The sequence below is a fragment of the Ambystoma mexicanum genome, chromosome 13 (genome assembly GCF_040938575.1).
Source record: "Ambystoma mexicanum isolate Mex_15411 chromosome 13, UKY_AmexF1_1, whole genome shotgun sequence".
Classification (NCBI taxonomy): domain Eukaryota; kingdom Metazoa; phylum Chordata; class Amphibia; order Caudata; family Ambystomatidae; genus Ambystoma; species Ambystoma mexicanum.
In genome coordinates this window covers 808,825,823-808,849,474 of record NC_090938.1, presented here as the reverse complement: position 1 = coordinate 808,849,474, position 23,652 = coordinate 808,825,823, and the positions used below count along the sequence as shown (strand labels likewise).

Here is a 23,652-nt window from a genome sequence, read left to right as displayed (position 1 = left end):
CAGAAACGAATGTCAACTGCTAAACATTACTAGAACGAATTGCACTACAGGTGCAGCTACTGGCAATACCTGAAAACAGATGGCAGCAGAGGCAAAAAAAACTCTTGGCACAAAATGTTTGCAACAGATTTAAAACACTGGCAACACCAACACGCTACTGGAAACAGAACAAATGTAAACACTGTAACTGCCAATCACCCACCATAGAGCTGGATCTACTGGCAACAGCTCCAACCCGCAGAAACAGTTGCAAAGTATAAACAACGTCTGCAGACACTTGGCAACAGCCACGAGGAATTGACAACAGGTGCAAACTACTGGCACGACTTGAAAACAACTGACAAGAGAGGCGAGCGGTGAAGAAGGAATGAGGGAAGGGGAACGAATGAGAATGGGGGTTCATGCCAGAATAAAAGGAATGCTTGAGGACAAGGATGAGTGTGGGATGAAGGGCCATTAATGGATGAGTGAATCCTTGAAAGGAGAAGGAAATTAACCCGGGTGAAGGATGCATGTATGATGAAATAAGGATTATGAGGGACTAAAAGAAAATGATCAGTTGCAAGCCCCTCCCACTCAAGACTAGCTTCTAAAGATTTAGATTGTCAGAATGTCGGATGTATGGTGCCTGGGATCACACAGTGTGTCAGCAAGGAAACATGGCTTCCCACAAAGCATGTATCCTCTGTATACTTCGATATCAGAGGAGGAGTCGGTTCCTGCTAGAGACGTCTTGCGGGCTTCCCACCGCCCTGAAGAGTGGTGGCCCGTGTGCACTCACCTCGAGCATGCGGCATGGTGTTCGTTAAAGCCTGATCCAGAAATGACAGGATGTCCTGGCACTGCTCAGCATCATCTGGCAGCGTTGAAAGGTTGAACGCCAATGGCCTCCACTGCTGGAAGTCGGGCAGCTGGGCCACCGTCTTGCTTGTCTCAAAGTCGTAGTGGAACATCTGGTCCTGGTTGAAGGTGTAGGAGAGCTGAAGGAGGGGGTTCCCCGGCTGGCAGGAAAGCACGTAGGAGTAGTCCTGGTAGTCACCTGCAAGAACACAGAGGAGAAATATCAAGGGCTGCTGGCACTGGGAATCCAGGATGAAACGAAGGAGAGCTGGGGCTGTTGCCACCGGGATCCTGGACTAAACAAGGAGAGCTGGGGCTTTTGCCACTGGGGATCCTGGACTAAACAAGGAGAATTGGGCTGTTGCCACCGGGATCCTGGACTAAGTAAAGGAGAGCTGGGGCTGTTGCCACTGGGGATCCTGGACTAAACAAGGAGAACTGGGGCTGTTGCCACCAGGATCCTGGACTAAATAAAGACAGCCGGGACTGTTGCCACCGAAATCCTGGACTAAACAAGGAGAACTGGGGCTGTTGCCACCGGGATCCTGGACTAAACAAGGAGAACTGGGGCTGTTGCCAGTGGGATCCTGGACTAAACAAGGAGAACTGGGGCTGTTGCCAGTGGGATACTGGACTAAATAAAGACAGCCGGGACTGTTGCCACCCAAATCCTGGACTAAACAAGGAGAACTGTGGCTGTTGCCACCGGGATCCTGGACTAAACAAGGAGAGCTGGGGCTTTTGCCACTGGGGATCCTGGACTAAACAAGGAGAATTGGGGCTGTTGCCACCGGGATCCTGGACTAAGTAAAGGAGAGCTGGGGCTGCTGCCACTGGGGATCCTGGACTAAACAAGGAGAACTGGGGCTGTTGCCAGTGGGATACTGGACTAAATAAAGACAGCCGGGACTGTTGCCACCGAAATCCTGGACTAAACAAGGAGAACTGGGGCTGTTGCCACCGGGATCCTGGACTAAACAAGGAGAACTGGGCTGTTGCCAGTGGGATCCTGGACTAAATAAAGACAGCCGGGACTGTTGCCACCGAGATCCGGGACTAAACAAGGAGAGCTGGGGCTGTTGCCACCAGGATCCTGGACTAAATAAAGACAGCCGGGACTGTTGCCACCGAAATCCTGGACTAAACAAGGAGAACTGGGGCTGTTGCCACCGGGATCCTGGACTAAACAAGGAGAACTGGGGCTTTTGCCACTGGGGATCCTGGACTAAACAAGGAGAATTGGGGCTGTTGCCACCGGGATCCTGGACTAAGTAAAGGAGAGCTGGGGCTGCTGCCACTGGGGATCCTGGACTAAACAAGGAGAATTGGGGCTGTTGCCACCGGGATCCTGGACTAAGTAAAGGAGAGCTGGGGCTGCTGCCACTGGGGATCCTGGACTAAACAAGGAGAACTGGGGCTGTTGCCAGTGGGATACTGGACTAAATAAAGACAGCCGGGACTGTTGCCACCGAAATCCTGGACTAAACAAGGAGAACTGGGGCTGTTGCCACCGGGATCCTGGACTAAACAAGGAGAACTGGGCTGTTGCCAGTGGGATCCTGGACTAAATAAAGACAGCCGGGACTGTTGCCACCGAGATCCGGGACTAAACAAGGAGAGCTGGGGCTGTTGCCACCAGGATCCTGGACTAAATAAAGACAGCCGGGACTGTTGCCACCGAAATCCTGGACTAAACAAGGAGAACTGGGGCTGTTGCCACCGGGATCCTGGACTAAACAAGGAGAACTGGGGCTGTTGCCACCGGGATCCTGGACTAAACAAGGAGAACTGGGGCTGTTGCCATTGGGATCCTGGACTAAATAAAGACAGCCGGGACTGTTGCCACCAAAATCCTGGACTAAACAAGGAGAACTGGGGCTGTTGCCACCGGGATCCTGGACTAAACAAGGAGAACTGGGGCTGTTGCCAGTGGGATCCTGGACTTATTAAAGACAGCCGGGACTGTTGCCACCAAAATCCTGGACTAAACAAGGAGAACTGGGGCTGTTGCCACCGGGATCCTGGACTAAACAAGGAGAACTGGGGCTGTTGCCATTGGGATCCTGTACTAAATAAAGACAGCCGGGACTGTTGCCACCAAAATCCTGGACTAAACAAGGAGAACTGGGGCTGTTGCCACCGAAATCCTGGACTAAACAAGGAGAACTGGGGCTGTTGCCACCGGGATCCTGGACTAAACAAGGAGAACTGGGGCTGTTGCCATTGGGATACTGGACTAAATAAAGACAGCCGGGACTGTTGCCACCAAAATCCTGGACTAAACAAGGAGAACTGGGGCTGTTGCCACCGGGATCCTGGACTAAACAAGGAGAACTGGGGCTGTTGCCATTGGGATCCTGGACTAAATAAAGACAGCCGGGACTGTTGCCACCGAAATCCTGGACTAAACAAGGAGAACTGGGGCTGTTGCCACCGGGATCCTGGACTAAACAAGGAGAACTGGGGCTGTTGCCATTGGGATCCTGGACTAAATAAAGACAGCCGGGACTGTTGCCACCAAAATCCTGGACTAAACAAGGAGAACTGGGGCTGTTGCCACCGGGATCCTGGACTAAACAAGGAGAACTGGGGCTGTTGCCAGTGGGATCCTGGACTAAATAAAGACAACCGGGACTGTTGCCACCGAGATCCTGGACTAAACAAGGAGAACTGGGGCTGTTGCCACCGGGATCCTGGACTAAATAAAGACAGCCGGGACTGTTGCCACCGAGATCCTGGACTAAACAAGGAGAACTGGGGCTGTTGCCACCTGGATCCTAGACTAAGTAAAGGAGAGCTGGGGCTGTTGCCACTGGGGATCCTGGACTAAACAAGGAGAACTGGGGCTGTTGCCAGTGGGATCCTGGACAAAATAAAGACAGCCAGGACTGTTGCCACCGAGATCCTGGACTAAACAAGGAGAACTGGGGGCTGTTGCCAGTGGGATCCTGGACTAAATAAAGACAGCCGGGACTGTTGCCACCGAGATCCTGGACTAAACAAGGAGAACTGGGGCTGTTGCCACCGGGATCCTGGACTAAACAAGGAGAACTGTGGCTGTTGCCACCGGGATCCTGGACTAAATAAAGACAGCCGGGACTGTTGCCACCGAGATCCTGGACTAAACAAGGAGAACTGGGGCTGTTGCCACCGGGATCCTGGACTCAATAAAGACAGCCGGGACTGTTGACACCGAGATCCTGGACTAAACAAGGAGAACTGGGGTTGTTGCCACCGGGATCCTGGACTAAATAAAGACAGCTGGGACTGTTGCCACCAGGGATCCAGGGCTAAGTAAAGGAGAGCTGGGTCTGTTGCCACTGGGGATCCTGGGCTAAATAAAGACAGCTGGGGCTGTTGCCACTGGGATCCAGGACTAAGTAAAGGAGAGCTGGGGCTGTTGCTACTGGGGATCCTGGACTAAATAAAAGACAGCTGGGGCTGTTGCCACCGGGATCCTGGACTAAATAAAGACAGCCGGGACTGTTGCCACCAGGAATCCAGGACTAAGTAAAGGAGAGCTGGGGCTGTTGCCACCGGGATCCTATACTAGGTAAAGACAGCTGTCACTGGGGATCATGGACTAAATAAAGGAATGCTGGGACTGTTGCCACTGGGGATTGTGGACTTAATAAAGAAGAGCTGTTGCCACAGACGATCCTGGACTAAGTAGGGCAGCTGGGGTTGTTGCCACCGGGGATCCTGGAATAAATAAAGACAGCTGGGACTGGTGCCACTGGGAATCTGGGAACTATATGAAGGAGAGATGTAGCTGTTGCCACCAGGGATCCTGGACTAAATAACCATAGCAGGGTCTGTAACTGGGGATTCTGGACCTGGACTAAAGAATAGAGAGCTGGACCTGTTGCCACCAGGAATCCTGGACTAAACAAAGGAGGAGAAGTGGCACTGTTACCACAAGGCATCCTGAACTAAATAGAGACAGCTGAGACTGTTGCTGTTACCACTTGGGATCCCGGACTAAATAATGATACATAAAGATAGATGGGGCGGTTGTCTCTGGGGATCCTGGACTGAATAAAGATAGCCAGGGCTGTTGCCACCAGGGATCCTAGACTAAGTAAAGGAGAGCTATGGGGTGTTGCCACCGGGGATCCTGGACTAAATAAAGACAGCTGGGGCTGTTCCCATTGGGGATTCTGGACTAAATAAAGGAGAGCTGGGGGAGTTCCCACCAGGGATCCTGGACTAAATAAAGATAGCTGGGGCTGTTGCCACCGGGGATCCTGGACTAAATAAAGATAGCTGGGGCTGTTGCCACTGGGAATCCTACACTTAATAAAGAGACCTGAGAATGTTGCCACTGGGGATCCTGGACTGAATAAAGATAGCCAGGGCTGTTGCCACCAGGGATCCTAGACTAAGTAAAGGAGAGCTTGGGGTGTTGCCACCGGGGATCCTGGACTAAATAAAGATTGCTGGGGCTGTTGCCAATGGGGATCCTGGATTAAATAAAGACAGCTGAGGCTGTTGCCACCAGGGATCCTGGACTAAATAAAGGTAGCTAGGGTTGTTGCCACCGGGGATCCTACACTTAATAAAGAGAGCTGGGGCTGTTGCCACTGGGGTTCCTGCACTGAATAAAGAGAGCTGGGGCTGTTGCCACTGGGGGTCCTGCACTGAATAAAGAGCTGGAGCTGTTGCCACAGAGAATCCTGGGCAAAATGTTTATTGTTTATACTTATTGAATGTACATAGCACTTGCGGAAGTGCTGTACAGAATAAATACAATAAATGTTGGCTAAAAAATAAAACAGCATTAAAGGTATTACAAGAATAAATCAAGAAGAGGAAGTTGGGGAGAGAAGGAGATGTCCTTTAAGTAGATATCAGAAAATAGGCCTGGAGGGGGCAACTTGTGAGGGCAGGCCCCTTATTCACCTTAACCCAAGCGTGCCCATCACCTGAGGAACGTGTGCATGTTTTGTACGTAAAGCAAGTTTATTGTACAACTGTGGAGTCAAACTAACCCAAGTCTCACTGAACAACACACGTTGGCACATTAGATACATTTTTCCAACAGTTAAAAACACTCCCACATATTTTATTACAATCCACCCGCCCCCCATGAGATTGGACAAAACCCTCTTCAAAGAAATCCCATCTTTCTCCAAATTCCTACATTTTCATTGGTAGCTGTTATTTTAACTACCATCTTCAGCTCATGTGTAAAATACACCTCCTTTTAGGATTTGTCAGTGGTAGGTCATGACAACAAACAGTTAAACATTTGTGGGCAAACTTAATTCATTACTAGTAACAACTGGCCTGAGCCCTTTAACCTTAACCCTAATTGCACATGGTTTGCATAGATAAGTCAAGCGATATGAAGAAGGCTGAGTAAAAAAGTTCTCTTTGAAGTAGTAATAGCTATCTCATCTGCCACGGCTCACTGGCTCCATTGGAACCAACTAATCTAAATAACTGCCATTTCATCACACACGGCACATCTTGAGAATATAATTGAAACTCCTGGGTTTCGTTTACTTTAGCCTTGAGCATTGCTTCAGATCACGTTTATTGCTGGTCAAAAACAAATAGCTGAAAACCCTCTGTCAAGCTCCCATGCATTCAAGAGATTACATCTACTTTCTGCGATACTATCAGGCCATAAAAACTATAACCAGCTCCTTTGGCTGAGCTGACCATTGCTAAGTTCATAGTTACTTATTTACCCATCCGCTGGCCTCTGCAGAACCCGTTTCTCAAAGTCAAACCCAGACTTTCGTGTTTCAATCTGTTTATAAAAAAACACTACATGTAGATTCATAATCCCCTTTATATGTTTTCTCAGTGTGCATGCACGTTTAATAAATACTATCTTTCCTTTATAGTGGGTTTTTCAGGTAGGCCCCCTTTCTCGCAAGCGTATTATGAAAACTCCTCATTGACTGCTTCTGAGCATGCCATAGCACATTATGTCTGCATCATATTTATATTTCATGGTTTCAGCATTTTGCAGAGCAGAAATAGCATTACCGCCGGGACCTGTGGCGCAAATAGCACTGCATCACAACATGGCAAGCACACGCACCTGGCTCCGGTGGCTACCCTATTCGTGCCCACCAGAACTAGTGCCGATACAAGGGCTACTGCCGAAAAGCCCAGCGCAAATAGCGATATTGCCCGTTGCTGGTGCTAGTAAACACGTCACTGCCAGAACAGGAAGCACTGCGGGAGCCATTTTGAAAATCACAATCCATTAAATATCACAGCTCCCTGTAGTCATCCAGACCTGCAAACAAGACAGAATGTCCCAGGAGAGGGTCAGGGGGAAGGCTGCCCAGGCTCGTATCTGCAACCAAAATTCAGCGAAGGGGAGCTGGTAGTGCTTGCTGACAAGGTGGTTGCACACCATGATGAACTCTATGGTGCCAGGCAATGCAAAACATCTGCCCAGTGCAGGACAGCCACCTGGCATACGATCAGTCAGAAGGTGACAGCGGTTTCCAGCGCCCCCCGGGACGGGGAAGACTGCCGTAAGCGTTGGAACGACCTGCAGGTCAGAGTCCGAGGACTGCTGTCTCAGCACCAGCAGGAGAGCATGGTTACAGGAGGAGGGACTGTGGAGCCACTGTCACTCACCGCATTGGAGGAGAAGTGTAGCTTGGTGCTGGACATGGAGTACATCAAGGGAGTTGGTGGTGCAGAGGTGGGAGCCAGCAGCCAGGATGCGAAAGGTGAGTCAATCCCCCAGCACATATGCATTCGTCATTGACAGCCTAGCTCAAGATGCCCCAGTGGACAGACCCATGAGCTGGGCACTGCAACAGGGTGCAGTGAGTGGGTGCCACAGTTGCCACCTAACACAGCAGCCCTATACCAGTGCACCAAGGCCACCCCTGTGAGTCAGAGCAGTGGGGAGGGGAGCTAAGGGACCCATTCAAGTGCCTTGCACCACACAACCATGGTGGAGCACATCAGTGCCCCATAGGGACCTGCCAGTGCCATATACCCAGCCAACCTCGCCTCAATCCAAATTGCACCCATGGAGGTGAGGTGGATGCATGGCAATCAGAAGCATGCATGCCAGACAACAGCTGCCCCGGCACGGACCCCTTCGCCATCCCCACACAGAGGCCAAATACAAAATGCCCATGTGTCACCCCCATATCTGCATCCGTCCCCATCATTGTGAATTCACTTGCAAACAACACCCCTGGCCAACCATGTCCACCAGTCCAATTGCCCAGGTCCTACTCAGCACCATGTAATGAACATCATGCATGCCAAATCACGCGATGGAACGAAACCTGACCACATCTCATATGTTCCCTACAGGCACACAAGCACCGCCAGAGGCATCTGAGGACGAAGAGGCGACAGGACCATCTGTGAGTGTGACATCACGGCACTCAGACACCACCAGTACCACCACCACCCTGCGAAGGGGCAGACCAGCCACACAAAGGCGGATGTCACCACTTAACACACTGCAGCGCAGCAGGACCAGGCCCCCATACACAGCCCACCAGGAGCAAGCCAATGCCATCCGCACCCACGCCTGCAGTTGTGGACACCTCCACGGAGAACACGCCACCTTGTCCAGTGCCCCTGGTGGCACAGGGAGTCAGCAGCCCTGACACAGCTCATGCGGTAGTGCTACCAACCCCTGGGTGCAGTCTCCACCAGCAGCCTTCCACCACACCTGAGAGCCCAGCCTGTCGGCAACAGCATGGACAGACTCCAGAAAGCCCACCACACCGCTGACGCATGCAATCACCAGAGCCGGACACTGACACACCATCAGTTGGCTCCCCTGTCAACAGCCCATGCCGACAGTGCACCCCCTCACCACCGCAGCCTATGGCAACACTCGGCATGCTGATGCTGAGGCTGGGGGGACGTGGAGCAAAGACAGAGGGAGATGTAAGCCATCGGGCACACCGACTCTGGACATTTGTAGGCAATACGCAACATTATACAGGGGGTCATAGGCAGGATTGCGCGGGACAATGCAAGGACCCGGAGGGTGACAACTGCCAGTACGGTCACACTGGCGGCACTTGACCAAAGAGTCAGAGAGATGACGGAAGGCATCTTTGCTCTTGCACAGGCCATTCGCCAAAGGAATGAGCTGGTACGCCAACAGCTCCTGAGGGGCATAGACAATGATGTGCAAATATGCCCCGGAGTGGCCATGCCGTGGAGTTGGTGCGGGCTGGGGGGAAGGGGCTAGTGTGCTAGGGAGTTGGTGGTGGGCAGGGGAAAGGGGATAGTGTGCTGGGGAGTTGGTGGTGGGCAGGGTGGCGGGGGACAGGGGGAGGGGAGATAGTGTGCTGGGGAGTTGGTGGTGGGCGAGGAAGGGGGTATAGCGTGCTGGGGAGTTTGTGGTGGTCGAGGGAGGGGGCATAGTGTGCTGGGGAGTTGCTGGTGAGCAGGGGGAGGGGGGTATAGTGTGCTGGGGAGTTTGGGGTGGGTGGGGGAGGGGGCACAGTGTGCTGGGGAGCTCATGGTGGGCTGGGGGAGGTGGGTAGTGTGCTGGGGAATAGTATGCTGGGGAGTTTGGATGGGAAGGGGAGGGGGATAGTGTGCTGTTGGGTTGATGGTGGGCTGGGGCAGGGGGGATAGTGTACTGGGGAATTGATGGTGGGCTGGGGGAGCGGGGATAGTGTGCTGGGGAGTTGGTGGTGGGCAGGGGCAGGGGGTAGTGTGCTGGGGAGTTTGTGGTGGGCGGGGGGAAGGAGTGTGCGGGGGAGTTGATGGTGGGCAGGGGGATGGGGGATAGTGTGCTGGGGAGTTTGTGATGGGCAGGGGGAGGGGGCATGGTGTGCTGGGGCGTTAGTGGTGAGGAGGGGGATAGTGTGCTAGGGAGTTGGTGGGGGCTGGGGGAAAGGGGTAGTGTGCTGTGGGGTTGATGGTGGGCTGGGGAGGGGGATAGTATGCTGGGGAGTTTATGGTGGGCTGGGGGAGAGGGGATAGTATGCTGGGGAGTTGGTGGTGGGTAGGGTGGGGGATAGTTTGCTGGGGAGTTGGTGGGGGCTGGGGGGAAAGGGATAGTGTGCTGTGGGGTTGATGGTGGGCTGGGGGAGGGGGATAGTATGCTGGGGAGTTTATGGTGGGCTGGGGGAGAGGGGATAGTATGCTGGGGAGTTGGTGGTGGGCAGGGTGGGGGCATAGTTTGCTGAGGAGTTGATGGTGGACGGGGGCAGGGGGCATACTTTGCTGGGGAGTTGGTGGTGGGCAGGGGGAGGTGGGATAGTGTGCTGGGGAGTTGGTGGTGGGCAGGGGCAGGGGGTAGTGTGCTGGGGAGTTTGTGGTGGGCGGGGGAAAGGAGTGTGCGGGGGAGTTGATGGTGGGCAGGGGGATGGGGATAGTGTGCTGGGGAGTTTGTGATGGGCAGGGGGAGGGGGCATGGTGTGCTGGGGCGTTAGTGGTGAGGAGGGGGATAGTGTGCTAGGGAGTTGGTGGGGGCTGGGGGGAAAGGGGTAGTGTGCTGTGGGGTTGATGGTGGGCTGGGGAGGGGGATAGTATGCTGGGGAGTTTATGGTGGGCTGGGGGAGAGGGGATAGTATGCTGGGGAGTTGGTGGTGGGTAGGGTGGGGGGATAGTTTGCTGGGGAGTTGGTGGGGGCTGGGGGGAAAGGGATAGTGTGCTGTGGGGTTGATGGTGGGCTGGGGGAGGGGAGATAGTATGCTGGGGAGTTTATGGTGGGCTGGGAGAGAGGGGATAGTGTGCTGGGGAGTTGGTGGTGGGCAGGGTGGGGGCATAGTTTGCTGGGGAGTTGATGGTGGACGGGGGCAGGGGGCATACTTTGCTGGGGAGTTGGTGGTGGGCAGGGGGAGGTGGGATAGTGTGCTGTGGGGTTGATGGTGAGAAGGGGGCTGGGGATAGTGTGCTGGCTAGTTTGTGATGGGCGGGGGCAGGGGGCATAGTGTGCTGGGGAGTTGGTGGTGGGCAGGGGGAGGGGGGGATAGTGTGCTGGGGAGTTGGTGGTGGGCAGGGGGAGGGGGATAGTGTGCTGAGGAGTTGGCGGTGGGCCGTGGGGCTGGGGGCATACTTTGCTGGGGAGTTGGTGGTGGGCAGGGGGAGGTGGGATAGTGTGCTGGGGAGTTGGTGGTGGGTAGGGTGGGGGCATAGTTTGCTGGGGAGTTGGTGGGGGCTGGGGGAAAGGGATAGTGTGCTGTGGGGTTGATGGTGGGCTGGGGGAGGGGGGATAGTCTGCTGGGGAGTTTATGGTGGGCTGGGGGAGAGGGGATAGTGTGCTGGGGAGTTGGTGGTGGGCAGGGTGGGGGGATAGTTTGCTGGGGAGTTGATGGTGGACGGGGCAGGGGGCATAGTGTGCTGGGGAGTTGGTGGTGGGCAGGGGGAGGGGGCATAGTGTGCTGGGTAGTTGGTGGTGGGCAGGGGGAGGGGGGGATAGTGTGCTGGGGAGTTGGTGGTGGGCAGGGGGAGGGGGGTTAGTGTGCTGGGGAGTTGGTGGTGGGCAGGGGGAGGGGGATAGTGTGCTGAGGAGTTGGTGGTGGGCAGGGGGAGGGGGGATAGTGTGCTGAGGAGTTGGTGGTGGGCAGGGGGAGGGGGCTAGTGTGCTGGGAAGTTGGCGGTGGGCCGGGGGAGGGGGATAGTGTGCTGGGGAGTTGGTGGTGGGCAGTGGGAGGTGGGATAGTGTGCTGTGGGGTTGATGGTGGGCAGGGGGCTGGGGATAGTGTGCTGGCTAGTTTGTGATGGGCGGGGGCAGGGGGCATAGTGTGCTGGGGAGTTGGTGGTGGGCAGGGGGAGGGGGATAGTGTGCTGGGGAGTTGGCGGTGGGCCAGGGGCTGGGGGCATAGTGTGCTGGGGAGTTGGTGGTGGGCAGGGGGAGGTGGGATAGTGTGCTGTGGGGTTGATGGTGGGCAGGGGGCTGGGGATAGTGTGCTGGCTAGTTTGTGATGGGCGGGGGCAGGGGGCATAGTGTGCTGGGGAGTTGGCGGTGGGCCGGGGGCTGGGGGCACAGTGTGCTGGGGAGTTGGTGGGGGCTGGGAGGAAAGGGATAGTGTGCTGTGGGGTTGATGGTGGGCAGGGGGAGGGGGGATAGTATGCTGGGGAGTTTATGGTGGGCAGGGTGGGGGCATAGTTTGCTGGGGAGTTGATGGTGGACGGGGGCAGGGGGCATACTTTGCTGGGGAGTTGGTGGTGGGCAGGGGGAGGTGGGATAGTGTGCTGTGGGGTTGATGGTGGGCAGGGGGCTGGGGATAGTGTGCTGTGGGGTTGATGGTGGGCAGGGGGCTGGGGATAGTGTGCTGGGGAGTTGGTGGTGGGCAGAGGGAGGGGGGATAGTGTGCTGGGGAGTTGGTGGTGGGCAGAGGGAGGGGGGGATAGTGTGCTGGGGAGTTGGTGGTGGGCAGAGGGAGGGGGGCATAGTGTGCTGGGGAGTTGGTGGTGGGCAGAGGGAGGGGGGATAGTGTGCTGGGGAGTTGGTGGTGGGCCGGGGGCTGGGGGCATAGTGTACTGGGGAGTTGGTGGTGGGCAGAGGGAGGGGGGGGATAGTGTGCTGGGGAGTTGGTGGTGGGCAGGGGGTGGGGGGTATAGTGTGCTGGGGAGTTGGTGGTGGGCAGGGGGAGGGGGGTATAGTGTGCTGGGGAGTTGGTGGTGGGCAGGGGGAGGGGGATAGTGTGCTGAGGAGTTGGCGGTGGGCCGGGGGCTGGGGGCACAGTGTGCTGGGGAGTTGGTGGTGGGCAGGGTGGGGGCATAGTTTGCTGGGGAGTTGATGATGGACGGGGGCAGGGGGCATACTTTGCTGGGGAGTTGGTGGTGGGCAGGGGGAGGTGGGATAGTGTGCTGTGGGGTTGATGGTGGGCAGGGGGAGGGGGCATAGTGTGCTGGGGAGTTGGTGGTGGGCAGGGGGAGGGGGGGATAGTGTGCTGGGGAGTTTGTGATGGGCAGGGGGCATAGTGTGCTGGGGAGTTGGTGGTGGGCATGGGGAGGGGGATAGTGTGCTGGGGAGTTGGCGGTGGGCAGGGGGAGGGGGGGATAGTGTGCTGGGGAGTTTGTGATGGGCAGGGGGCATAGTGTGCTGGGGAGTTGGTGGTGGGCATGGGGAGGGGGATAGTGTGCTGGGGAGTTGGCGGTGGGCCGGGGGCTGGGGGCATAGTGTGCTGGGGAGTTGGTGGTGGGCAGGGGGAGGGGGGCATAGTGTGCTGGGGAGTTGGTGGTGGGCAGGGGGCGGGGGGGATAGTGTGCTGGGAGTGGGGAGGGGGGAGAGGTAGTGCACAAAGTTATAATAAAAATGTTGAACATCATATATGCGAGGACATTCCTGATTGTGTTTATGTGCAGTTTATTCACAGTGCTGGAAGTGGCTAGAGCCAGGGTACTGTACTAGATGAAATTGTCTATTAGTGCCTGCCGGGCCAGTCTCCTATCCCTCACGCCATCCCTGGGATTGGCTGCTCTGGCTCCTGCCTCATGCTGTTCATCTGTGTCTTCCGGACTGGCATGTCAACGTCTGGGGGTAGTGGCACATTCCTCCTCAGGCAGATGTTATATAGCATTGTGCACACTAGAAAGATCTTCCCAACTTTGTCAGGGGCACACATTAGGGCACCGGGAGTACGATCTTGGCACCGGAATCGTGTCTTGAGGAGTCTGAAGGTGCGCTCATTGCACACACGGGTCCGGCCATGGTTGTAGGCGGGTGTGATGCTGGAAATGCATTGGAGGGACAGGGCCTCTGTGTCCTTGTCCTGTAGTCCTTTTTCATAGGTGTTCTGTGATAGTTTCTGCACAGCTGTCCATGTGGGACTCCTGGCAGTGCAGCTCTTCCTCTTTTTGGTTATGGTGAACAGACCTTTGGGATACCCTTATCGCACCCATGGGTGAGGGTACAACACTGTACTCCTAGTGTATTATTTTGGGCACCTGCGGGTGGCCCACAGAGCAGGGTATGGGCTGGTGGCAGCCCCATGCTGAATTTGATAGGTGCTCTGAGTATCCTCCATTTTGGGATACCCAGGCCCTGCCATTGGAATCAATTGATTCCCGATAGGGACAAGATGGCCCCCATGGCCTCTTGCTTTCTATCGTTCTATCGTTCTATCGCCTGTTACCGTGCTTCCTGAAGACCCGGGAAGCCCTGACTCTGTCCCTTCCCCCTGACTGGCTGTTGGGTGGAAGTTCCACATAAGGTGTTGTGGGGAAGTCCAGGCCAGACTGGCTGGAGCCTTCCTAATGATTGTATGTTGTGGGCACACCCTTGGGGTGGGACCTGTGTGAATGGAGTGTGTGACCAATATGCACTTCATGTTGTGGGTGTCTAGTTTCTGGTATGTGACACAATGACTGAGACAGCCCTGCCCGAAACTGGCATGAATGCAGTCTTGAATGGCGTGGCACTTGTCCCAATACACATTCCTTGTTGTGAGTGTCTGGAGGGAAGTGAATGGACTGAGTGCACTGTGAGCCAGATTGGCTACCTGCCAGCCTGAATGCCCATCTGAGTGATTGGTTGCCTGAGTGTGACCCAGCATAGTGAATGAGAGACAGATCAGTATATTTGGGGGCCTCTCACTGCTAGAAATCATTCAGAAGCTGAAGTTGATATTTGATGCTTAACCTTGAAGCCCCGCTGGAAGAGAAGAATTGCTGCTGCTCTACTTCGCCAGTCTAAAAGCTGTTGTGTCTCCAAGAACTGATCCAAGAGAGGACCTGGCTAGGAGACCTCTTCCCGAGCTACGAGGGACCATCGTGCACCGCTAACCTTCGCCGAAGCGCCCTGGAAGTCAGCCTTTGAAAGACTGTCAACTGGAGACGGGGACTGCCGCAGAGAACGAAAAGAAGCACCGGACAGCCGTCCACCGTCGTCAACCAGGGTTAGCAGGTTTGCTATAACTGCTGGAGGCCCATCGAAGCTGTGTTGCCCAGAAGCGGGAGCCACTTGACGCAGAGTCAGTGACGACCGGAGCCGCAACGATCCCATTGATTAAGACACTTTCAATCCAAGGACACTATCGCCTGCACCGTCGACCGCTTTGTCCCGCTGGAGAAAGTCGAGACCGCCGACGCGCCGAGGAGCATCGGCTGGTGGGTTTCCTGTCACCCGAAGTCCGCAGAGACGCCGAAGACCCAAGGCCCTTGCTGGGCCAAAGTTCTTCAGTAACTCTTGTGGCAACGAACAATTACCGTTGAGGTGCACCACACGCTTCATCTTCGCAGGATGTCCACGACAGATTGTCGATTAGCACTGGCAGGACCGAAGCTGCCGCCTGGACATCTTTGTTCATCATTTCATCATGGGATCTCGATGATCTGTGGCTCCTGCCTTAAAGGGAGTCACTCAAGAAGGATCCGTCGAAGACCTGACGCCGAACTCTGCTATTCCAGGTACATGGGGGTGGTAGAACTATTTAGAAGGAAATAAGATAGGTGCTCTGAGTATCCTCCATTTTGGGATACCCAGGCCCTGCCATTGGAATCAGTTGATTCCCGATAGGGACAAGATGGCCCCCATGGCCTCTTGCTTTCTATCGTTCTATCGCCTGTTACCGTGCTTCCTGAAGACCCGGGAAGCCCTGACTCTGTCCCTTCCCCCTGACTGGCTGTTGGGTGGAAGTTCCATATAAGGTGTTGTGGGGAAGTCCAGGCCAGACTGGCTGGAGCCTTCCTAATGATTGTATGTTGTGGGCACATCCTTGGGGTGGGACCTGTGTGAATGGAGTGTGTGACCAATATGCACTTCATGTTGTGGGTGTCTAGTTTCTGGTATGTGACACAATGACTGAGACAGCCCTGCCCGAAACTGGCATGAATGCAGTCTTGAATGGCGTGGCACTTGTCCCAATACACATTCCTTGTTGTGAGTGTCTGGAGGGAAGTGAATGGACTGAATGCATTGTGAGCCAGATTGGCTACCTGCCAGCCTGAATGCCCTTCTGAGTGATTGGTTGCCTGAGTGTGACCCAGCATAGTGAATGAGAGACAGATCAGTATATCTGGGGGCCTCTCACTGCTAGAAATCATTCAGAAGCTGAAGTTGATATTTGATGCTTAACCTTGAAGCCCCGCTGGAAGAGAGTAATTGCTGCTGCTCTACTTCGCCAGTCTAAAAGCTGTCGTGTCTCCAAGAACTGATCCAAGAGAGGACCTGGCTAGGAGACCTCTTCCCGAGCTACGAGGGACCATCGTGCACCGCTAACCTTCGCCGAAGCGCCCTGGAAGTCAGCCTTTGAAAGACTGTCAACTGGAGACGGGGACTGCCGCAGAGAACGAAAAGAAGCACCGGACAGCCGTCCACCGTCGTCAACCAGGGTTAGCAGGTTTGCTATAACTGCTGGAGGCCCATCGAAGCTGTGTTGCCCAGAAGCGGGAGCCACTTGACGCAGAGTCAGTAACGACCGGAGCCGCAACAATCGCATTGATTAAGACACTTTCAATCCAAGGACACTATCGCCTGCACCGTCGACCGCTTTGTCCCGCTGGAGAAAGTCGAGACCGCCGACGCGCCGAGGAGCATCCGCTGGTGGGTTTCCTGTCACCCGAAGTCCGCAGAGATGCCGAAGACCCAAGGCCCTTGCTGGGCCAAAGTTCTTCAGTAACTCTTGTGGCAACGAACAATCGCCGTTGAGGTGCACCACACGCTTCATCTTCGCAGGATGTCCACGACAGATTGTCGATTAGCACCGGCAGGACCGAAGCTGCCGCCTCGACATCTTTGTTCATCATTTCCTCATGGGATCTCGACGATCTGTGGCTCCTGCCTTAAAGGGAGTCACTCAAGAAGGATCCGTCGAAGACCTGACGCCGAACTCTGCTATTCCAGGTACATGGGGGTGGTAGAACTATTTAGAAGGAAATAAGACTCATATTGAACAATAGAAGGACTGGGCTTGTAGTATATCTTTATTTACAGGTTGCCCAGGTGGGGGGAACCTCATACAGAACTGTGCCTAGTGGTAGGGGCTCAGTATTCTGCCTATTGTTTTAATCAACCTGCTTTCCTCCTATTTATGTCTATTGTTGGTTCACCTTATGAACTGATTTGTATGTCATTTGAACTGAGTACAGTTAATGTATTTTAATGAAATCTAAGAAGTAATTGTGGTACCACATTGAGACTGTATATATTTATCATTTTGGATTAACTGGAGCACAAAGTTTGTTATTGTGATTGTGTACATAACTTGACCTTATTTATATAAAGAACTGTGTTATCATTAACCTAGTGTGTGGACATTCCTTTGTGGGGCTTGGGGAATACACTGTACGTAAGAAGCAGCCTGCATCACCTCCTGCGAGCTAGGCCTTGATTGCTCATCCCTAGCAACCCTATAGAGAATTGGCAGGGGTCCTCTGTGCCTCTCCTCTACCATATAGAGAGCAGGAGTACGGACATCCCCCTCCAGTCTTTACAGCGGTCTCATGAGGTGTACGTGAGTCACGCACAGGGGTCATTAGCCACGCCAGCTCCAGATATCCAGAGTCACCTGCATGGGATGGAGGACAAATATTAGCCACTTGTGTCATGCCTGGGGATGGTCCCACACAGTATCAGGGCATAGGTCACCAAGTGCATTCATGTGTACATCATGCCCATGCTATGCGTATGTGTGATGTCTGTGCAGCCTTTGTGAATGGCGACATGCATTCCTTTGCCTGCACATGCACCCTTTGGCGTTGTGGCAGTTGTTCAATGCTGTGTCCCTGGTGGCTGCCTTGCGGCTGTGTGCTGCTCTCATGCATGGGTCATGATATGTTGTCTGGCGTCCTACCCACTCTTTTAGGGGCAATTGGTCTACACTCCCAGGTGGCTGCACATGAACACACGACTGTAGCCCTTGCTGGCCTGCTGTTGGGTGCTGCAGTGTGGATCTTCGCTGTGCCTCATTTCTGATGCATTGTGGTACATGTGTTCATGTGTGTTATCATTGCTGCGGTATGTGTACGTCAGCGTGTGTCCCCCGGTGTATCTGACGTGTGCATGCCCCCTTGGATATCCCATTACGTTTGTGCAGGTGCTGCCCGGGTGCTGCTAGTGCATCCACTTGTCCTGTCATGCTTCTTGTCAATGTTAACATCCCCCCCAATTTTGCTCAGGTGCTTCACTGTGCATATGTGGTGGAAATTGTACTCACCCACTAGCCATGTCCATTGTTCTCTGTGCCTCTCCATGTATCCTGACAGTGTGCTGTTCCATAGGACCATGGAGTCGTGGGTGGAACCTGGGTAGCAGGCACAGCAGTGGGTTATGATGAGGGCAGGGTCGCAGGTCACCTGCACGTTAAGTGAGTGGTAGTGCTGCCGGTTCCTGTACATGGCCTCATGGGCTTGGGGTGCCACCGAAGCAACATGGGTGCAGCCAATGGCTGCAATGACATTCTGCAGTTGGGCAGTGGCATAGAACCTTGCCTTCATGTCGTTGACCTGGGCCTGGGTGGTGGGCAGTGCAATACGGTGCTTCACTTGCCGCAGGAGGTCGTCCAGCACCTGGGCCAGGATTGCACAGAATGTGGGCTGTGCCATGCCGTGCATGGCTCTGAAACACTTGTGTATGAGCGCGATAGAAATAAAATATCAATATCAATATCATGGCCACAGAGTGCTGGAAGGTGCCTGTCCCCAGGAACTGCAGGGCTGCCACCAACTTCACCAGTGGGGACACAGCTGTCCGGATGTTGATCCTGCTCCTTATGACTTCCAGGATTGTGCCCAGTAGATTGGTGATGGTCTCCCAGTTGAGGAGGTACAGGGTGACCAACTGGGTGTCGGTGAGGGCCCAGCGTGATGACCTGGCCCCGGGGAGGGGTGCTCTGCTTGCTTGGACAGTTCTCCTCCTCCTCCTTCTATCCTGCTCTTGTGTTCCCTGTGCTCTGGCCTGGCTGTCCAGCATCTCAGGATCCAGGTGCAGCATGTGCAGCTGCCTGTCCCAACTCGCAGCAAATAATGGCAATATGGCGTGTTAGAAACAGTGTTTGGGGTAGGAGTGTGCCTTATGTAGCCGTCTGCTGTGGATTGGGTGCACCTGTGGCTTCATTTCTGGTACGGGTGTTCATTTACCTCCAGCTGGAGATAACCCTCAGCTGTCTCAGTACCGGTTTTCGGTGCTAATACCGCCATACATGTACTTGGGATATGGCTGTAATCGCGCTTTGTGTTTTTGGTGGTATTAGTGCTGACTGGAATAGCGCTGGTTCGATTTGTGTCTGGTGGTATTTGCACGGAATCGTGATCCGTCGGAGCGGTATTGACAGTGCTAATTCTGTTACCGCTGGATTTAAGAGCTACCACCCAACTTGTGATGAGGCCCTTTATCTTTCAATGTGCGTGCAATCTAATAGGTATCAACTTTAGTCAAAAAGTAACACTAATGTATCATATCCCATTTACAATTAACTACACTGGATACATATGAAAATGAACATCGCGCTCAGTTCACCGCACCCCCACTCACAAATATGACATGCGCAACATAAACCCCTCTTGATTGTGGGGACCTTTCCTGACCACCCCAACATTCCCCCCTTTAGTTAACACTTTTAACTAACAAATCATAGTCATCTTCTTGGGCACCAACCCTATAATCACCTTTCATACCAGTCCCAATATGTACTCCTCCACTGAACAAACCCAATTAGTCCCCCCACCACTGCCGCAATCTACTCACTGCTCCACACAAACATCACAACTTGGTGCAGGCCTGAGCACTGTGAGAAACCGGAGGGTATTCTCCCTATTTCCCATGGATCCTCTACGCAGGTAGCCAGGGAAGAGCCATCGCCTTTGGATTCCAACCCTAGACGTGGACAAGCGAGTGAGGATAACCTGGGTGGAAGGCTCTTGGGGATTGAGGAGAGAGGGCCGGACCGTGAGACATGGTATCCCCCTTTTCTCATATAGACTCTCCCTTCCTTCCCTCCCTCAGCCTTCATGGGCTACGTTCACTCATGCCCTATCTCTCCTTGTAAATGCCCACCAAGTACTGAGAAGAGGACGAGGCAACTAGGAACAATGCACACTTCCTATGACCAACACCACTCTAGTACTGAGACGAAGAAGAGAGGTGTAAGAGAATGCAGTACTGAAGGTCAGGCATGTCCCATTAATTGGGCTAATTATAGCCAGGCAATTCAGGTCAACAACACACACTTGAGGCTCCTTAATAGGGCTCAAGTGTATAAAGGAAGGGGAGACAACTATGTGCGACGAGAAGGAGAGCGAGAAGGAGAACCACCAGGTTGGATTGAGACTAGGCAGTCTGAATACTGGCAACAATCCCGGAAGACCTGAAGGACCCGAAGAGAACGGGTCGCATGGCGTTCACGGGATAAGGAGCCTTCAAAGTGGAAGGTTGGTAACGGAGCTGCCAAACAGCTGCTCTGCTGCAGAAAGGAGCTGGGAGCAGAGAGAATGCAGTCCCCGTTCATTGTGAGGGATTGGGAAGCTGGCATGTGCAAGGACATGCCCAGCGAGTAAGCAGAACCAATGTGGTGTGCTTCCTGACTACAGAAGAGGTTAGCAGCAGCAGCTGGGACCACCCCTGGGGAAACACGAAGAGCCGGTAAGTGTCCGAGGACACAGGAAGACCAGAGCGCTCCCATGGGACCGCAGGCAAGTAACAGTCCATAAGCAGAAGTGAATGCGAATTATATTAAATGCCGAACTGAATGGAAATGGCTATTTAAGTGACAGAACATCATATTGAATGCCAAACAGAATGGAAACTACTATTTGACAAAGAATAAGTGATATTGAATACCAAACGAACACTTGGAAGTTAAATCGACATAGTGAATGTAAAATTGTTTATCAGCAACATTATGAAAAAACTACAGCAAAAGGTAAATTGAACAAATACTTAAGTATTCAAATTACAAATGTGAGGAAGATTTATGAACTTGCGGCAAAGCAAAGACGGGTGCAGAAAAGGGTTGCACTAGCCAAAAGGAAAGCCAAGTGTGAAAAACCCAAAGCCCAGGGCAGAAGAGGCTATGAGGGGCCAAACAAACCTAAAGAGGAGACTTATGGTTGCGCGACCTGAAATGGGTAGACTGTTCGGTCTGACAACTGCGCCTAGACCAAGAAGCTCTCTACAGTGAAGATCACAGTCATCCTGAAGCAAACCAAGCAGAAGCATAGGGTTCCTTGTTGCGTGACCTGTGATGGGTGGACTGTGTGGTCTGATAACTGTGCCTAGACCAGGGAGCCCTAAATGATGAACAACAAAGGACGTTGTGAGTGAACTACTCAGAACTGTGAACTCATTGATAAAGCAAGCCAGAAGGCAGATCAAGTGAATCTGTTGTTTTCCTGCATTGAACAAGTGACTTTAGAAGAAGAACTACATTGGAATCTTGGGGAAGGGAACGCTGAAAATTGAAGGAACTGGGAAGCATTGTCTTGGGGAAGGGAACGCTGAGAATTGAATGAACTGGGAAGCATTGTCTTGGGGAAGGGAACGCTGAGAATTGAAGGAACTGGGAAGCATTGTCTTGGGGAAGGGAATGCTGAGAATTGAAGGAACTGGGAAGCATTGTCTTGGGGAAGGGAACGCTGAGAATTGAAGGAACTGGGAAGCATTGTCTTGGGGAAGGGAACGCTGAGAATTGAATGAACTGGGAAGCATTGTCTTGGGGAAGGGAACCTCAAGACCTACTACAACGAATCTCAAGAAGAGGTGTGTTTTGAATATGAACTGAAAATAATAATGAAGATAAGCCTGGCCAATGAAAATGGAAGAATTGGGGAAAGATGAGATTTCTTTGAAGAGGTTTTGTCCAATCATACTTGGTGGGTGGAGAGTAATACATGTATCTGGGAGTGTTTTAAATTGTTGCAAAAAGTATATAAACTGCCAACTTGTGTTTTATTGTTGAGACTTGGGATAGTTTGGTTCTGCAACACCATCTAACCGCTCCCCGTAGCTTTTGTACAATAGACTTGCTTTATGTACAACTGTGTACTCGCTTCTTAAGTGGCAGGCCTGTTTTGGGTTAAGGAGATTAAAGGTCCACCCCCACAACTGGTGAGCCAAGGTAGGAGCCCAGGCATTCTGAGACGTTGGGGATCTTCTGTTCACACCTCTCAGCTGCGGCACCTGAAGTCGTGAACCATTCCGTTCACGGTGAAAAAGAGGTCTGCGGATGCCATATTGGTTAAAGGTCTGTCTGCTCCTTGGAGACATGGTGCCATCACCTAGCAGTGCGGAACGATTTGACGAAGCAACACATAAGAGCATCTCGGGTTCACGTGAGTGCACGGTTGGGGGGTGTAAAGCAAGGGGGAAAATGGGGTTGTTTCTTTGATTTAAGGGGTCTTGGTTATTGTTTCTTTTTTAGGGGGTAAGGGTAGATTTGGAGTGTGGGTGTGAAATTAGTTGTGGTTGCAGGGTTTAGAAAAGTGGATGTTTTTTGATAGAGTGATTGAACTGTTTTGTGTTGTAAGTCCTTTGGATATATTTTCTACTTAGTTTTCATATTTAGAGGTGGGAGGGGTATCTTACCATACACGCTCAGTGTGAAGCTTGTCCCGATACCCTTTAGTTTGCTTGTCCGGTTGGCTGGAGCCCTCACTTGAAGGTGTGTTGGTATTTTAGGGTAAGTCCAACTATAGCTACCTTTCTGAAGTAGGTCTTGACATTCTTTTGTATTTGCGGTACGGGCGGAGCCCGTCATCGCGATTTTCTTGGCTCGTCAAGGTATTGATGGGGAAACTTCCTGTAGTCAGGAAAATACAGTTTTGTAGTAGAGAAGGCCACACTAGTAAAAGGAGATCGAGGGAGAGCAGCGGTGCTGTAGTGGAAAGCATTGCGCCCCTCCTATGCACTAGTGGTGGGGATGTCTCCAAAATATTGGCTGCCAAGTGTTTTTGATAAGAGGCTGTCTTCTGTGTATGAGTGAGAAGTAGAATTGGAGTAAATAGTGAAGTGAGGTAGCTGTGATATAGGCGAGTACAGTGAATGAGTGTGAATGCAACTAAGGAATTGGGAAAGGGTAAAAAGGGAGCTCTTGGGTGAAAATATTTTCATGTAGCAGGTTTGGCTTAGTATCGGATTTCTGTGAAACTATTTTTTGATAACTTGGGTTGAAGTATGGAGACTCTTTTGAATCATTTGTGCCATGTGTTGCCTGGGTATAAGGCGAACATTTTAAAATATCATAGGGAATGGTTGCGGGAGAGTAATGGGAAAATGATACATTTTTGGCCTACCGAGGGATCCTATCATACAGGTATATTGGAGAATCTGCATACCTTTTTTTAACTACAAAGCGCAAGGGCTCGAAGTTAGAAAAGCAGTTAAACATCTTGGAAGTATGGAGGATGTATGAAAAAAGTGGGAAGGGCCATAATGTTAAAATTGTGGGTGAGGGCTGATAAAAGAAGGGTTCAGGAATTTCTTCTGCACCACCCCATATGGGTGCTATCCTTTATCGCCCACAGAGGGGTACACAGACCCTGAGTTTGTACCACCATTTTCCCCAGCAGCTACTCCAGTGGTTGCAAGGCGGACACAGGTAACGCCTCCATCAGCTACGATTTCTAAGAACTGGGATTCTGAGGAAAGTGGCAGGGTAACTCCTTCAATGTTTAGGGCTGCAGAGAGGTTGAAAACAGAGAGCGGGAAGTGGATAACTCCCACAACTGCTAGGTTAGCAGATAGATTAAGGGTGGAGGAGCAAGATCGATAGTTAGAAGAGCAGAGGAAGGATTGGAAATGCGAAAGAGATAAGAGGTTAGGCCTCTTCCTGCGAGGATAGATTGTGAAGAATGGTAGATGTGCAAGAAAGGGACAAAAATGAAGGAGGCGCTATGGTTAGCGGAAGAAGAGGTAATGCTGTTACGGTGGCAGAGAGATAAACAGCAGGAGGAAGTGAGAAGGCAGGT

The 23,652-nt window shown here is 52.8% G+C and overlaps 1 protein-coding gene across 1 annotated transcript in view; it reads right to left on the bottom strand.

Annotated features, from left to right (window-relative positions):
- Positions 1-23,652, bottom strand: part of LOC138522039 (HLA class II histocompatibility antigen, DM alpha chain) — a 63,348-nt gene that overhangs the window by 26,295 nt on the left and 13,401 nt on the right. The window contains exon 2 of the mRNA XM_069635263.1: positions 782-1,039. Within this exon, the coding sequence (XP_069491364.1) occupies positions 782-1,039 (258 nt within the window). The remainder of the gene's footprint in view (positions 1-781; positions 1,040-23,652) is intronic.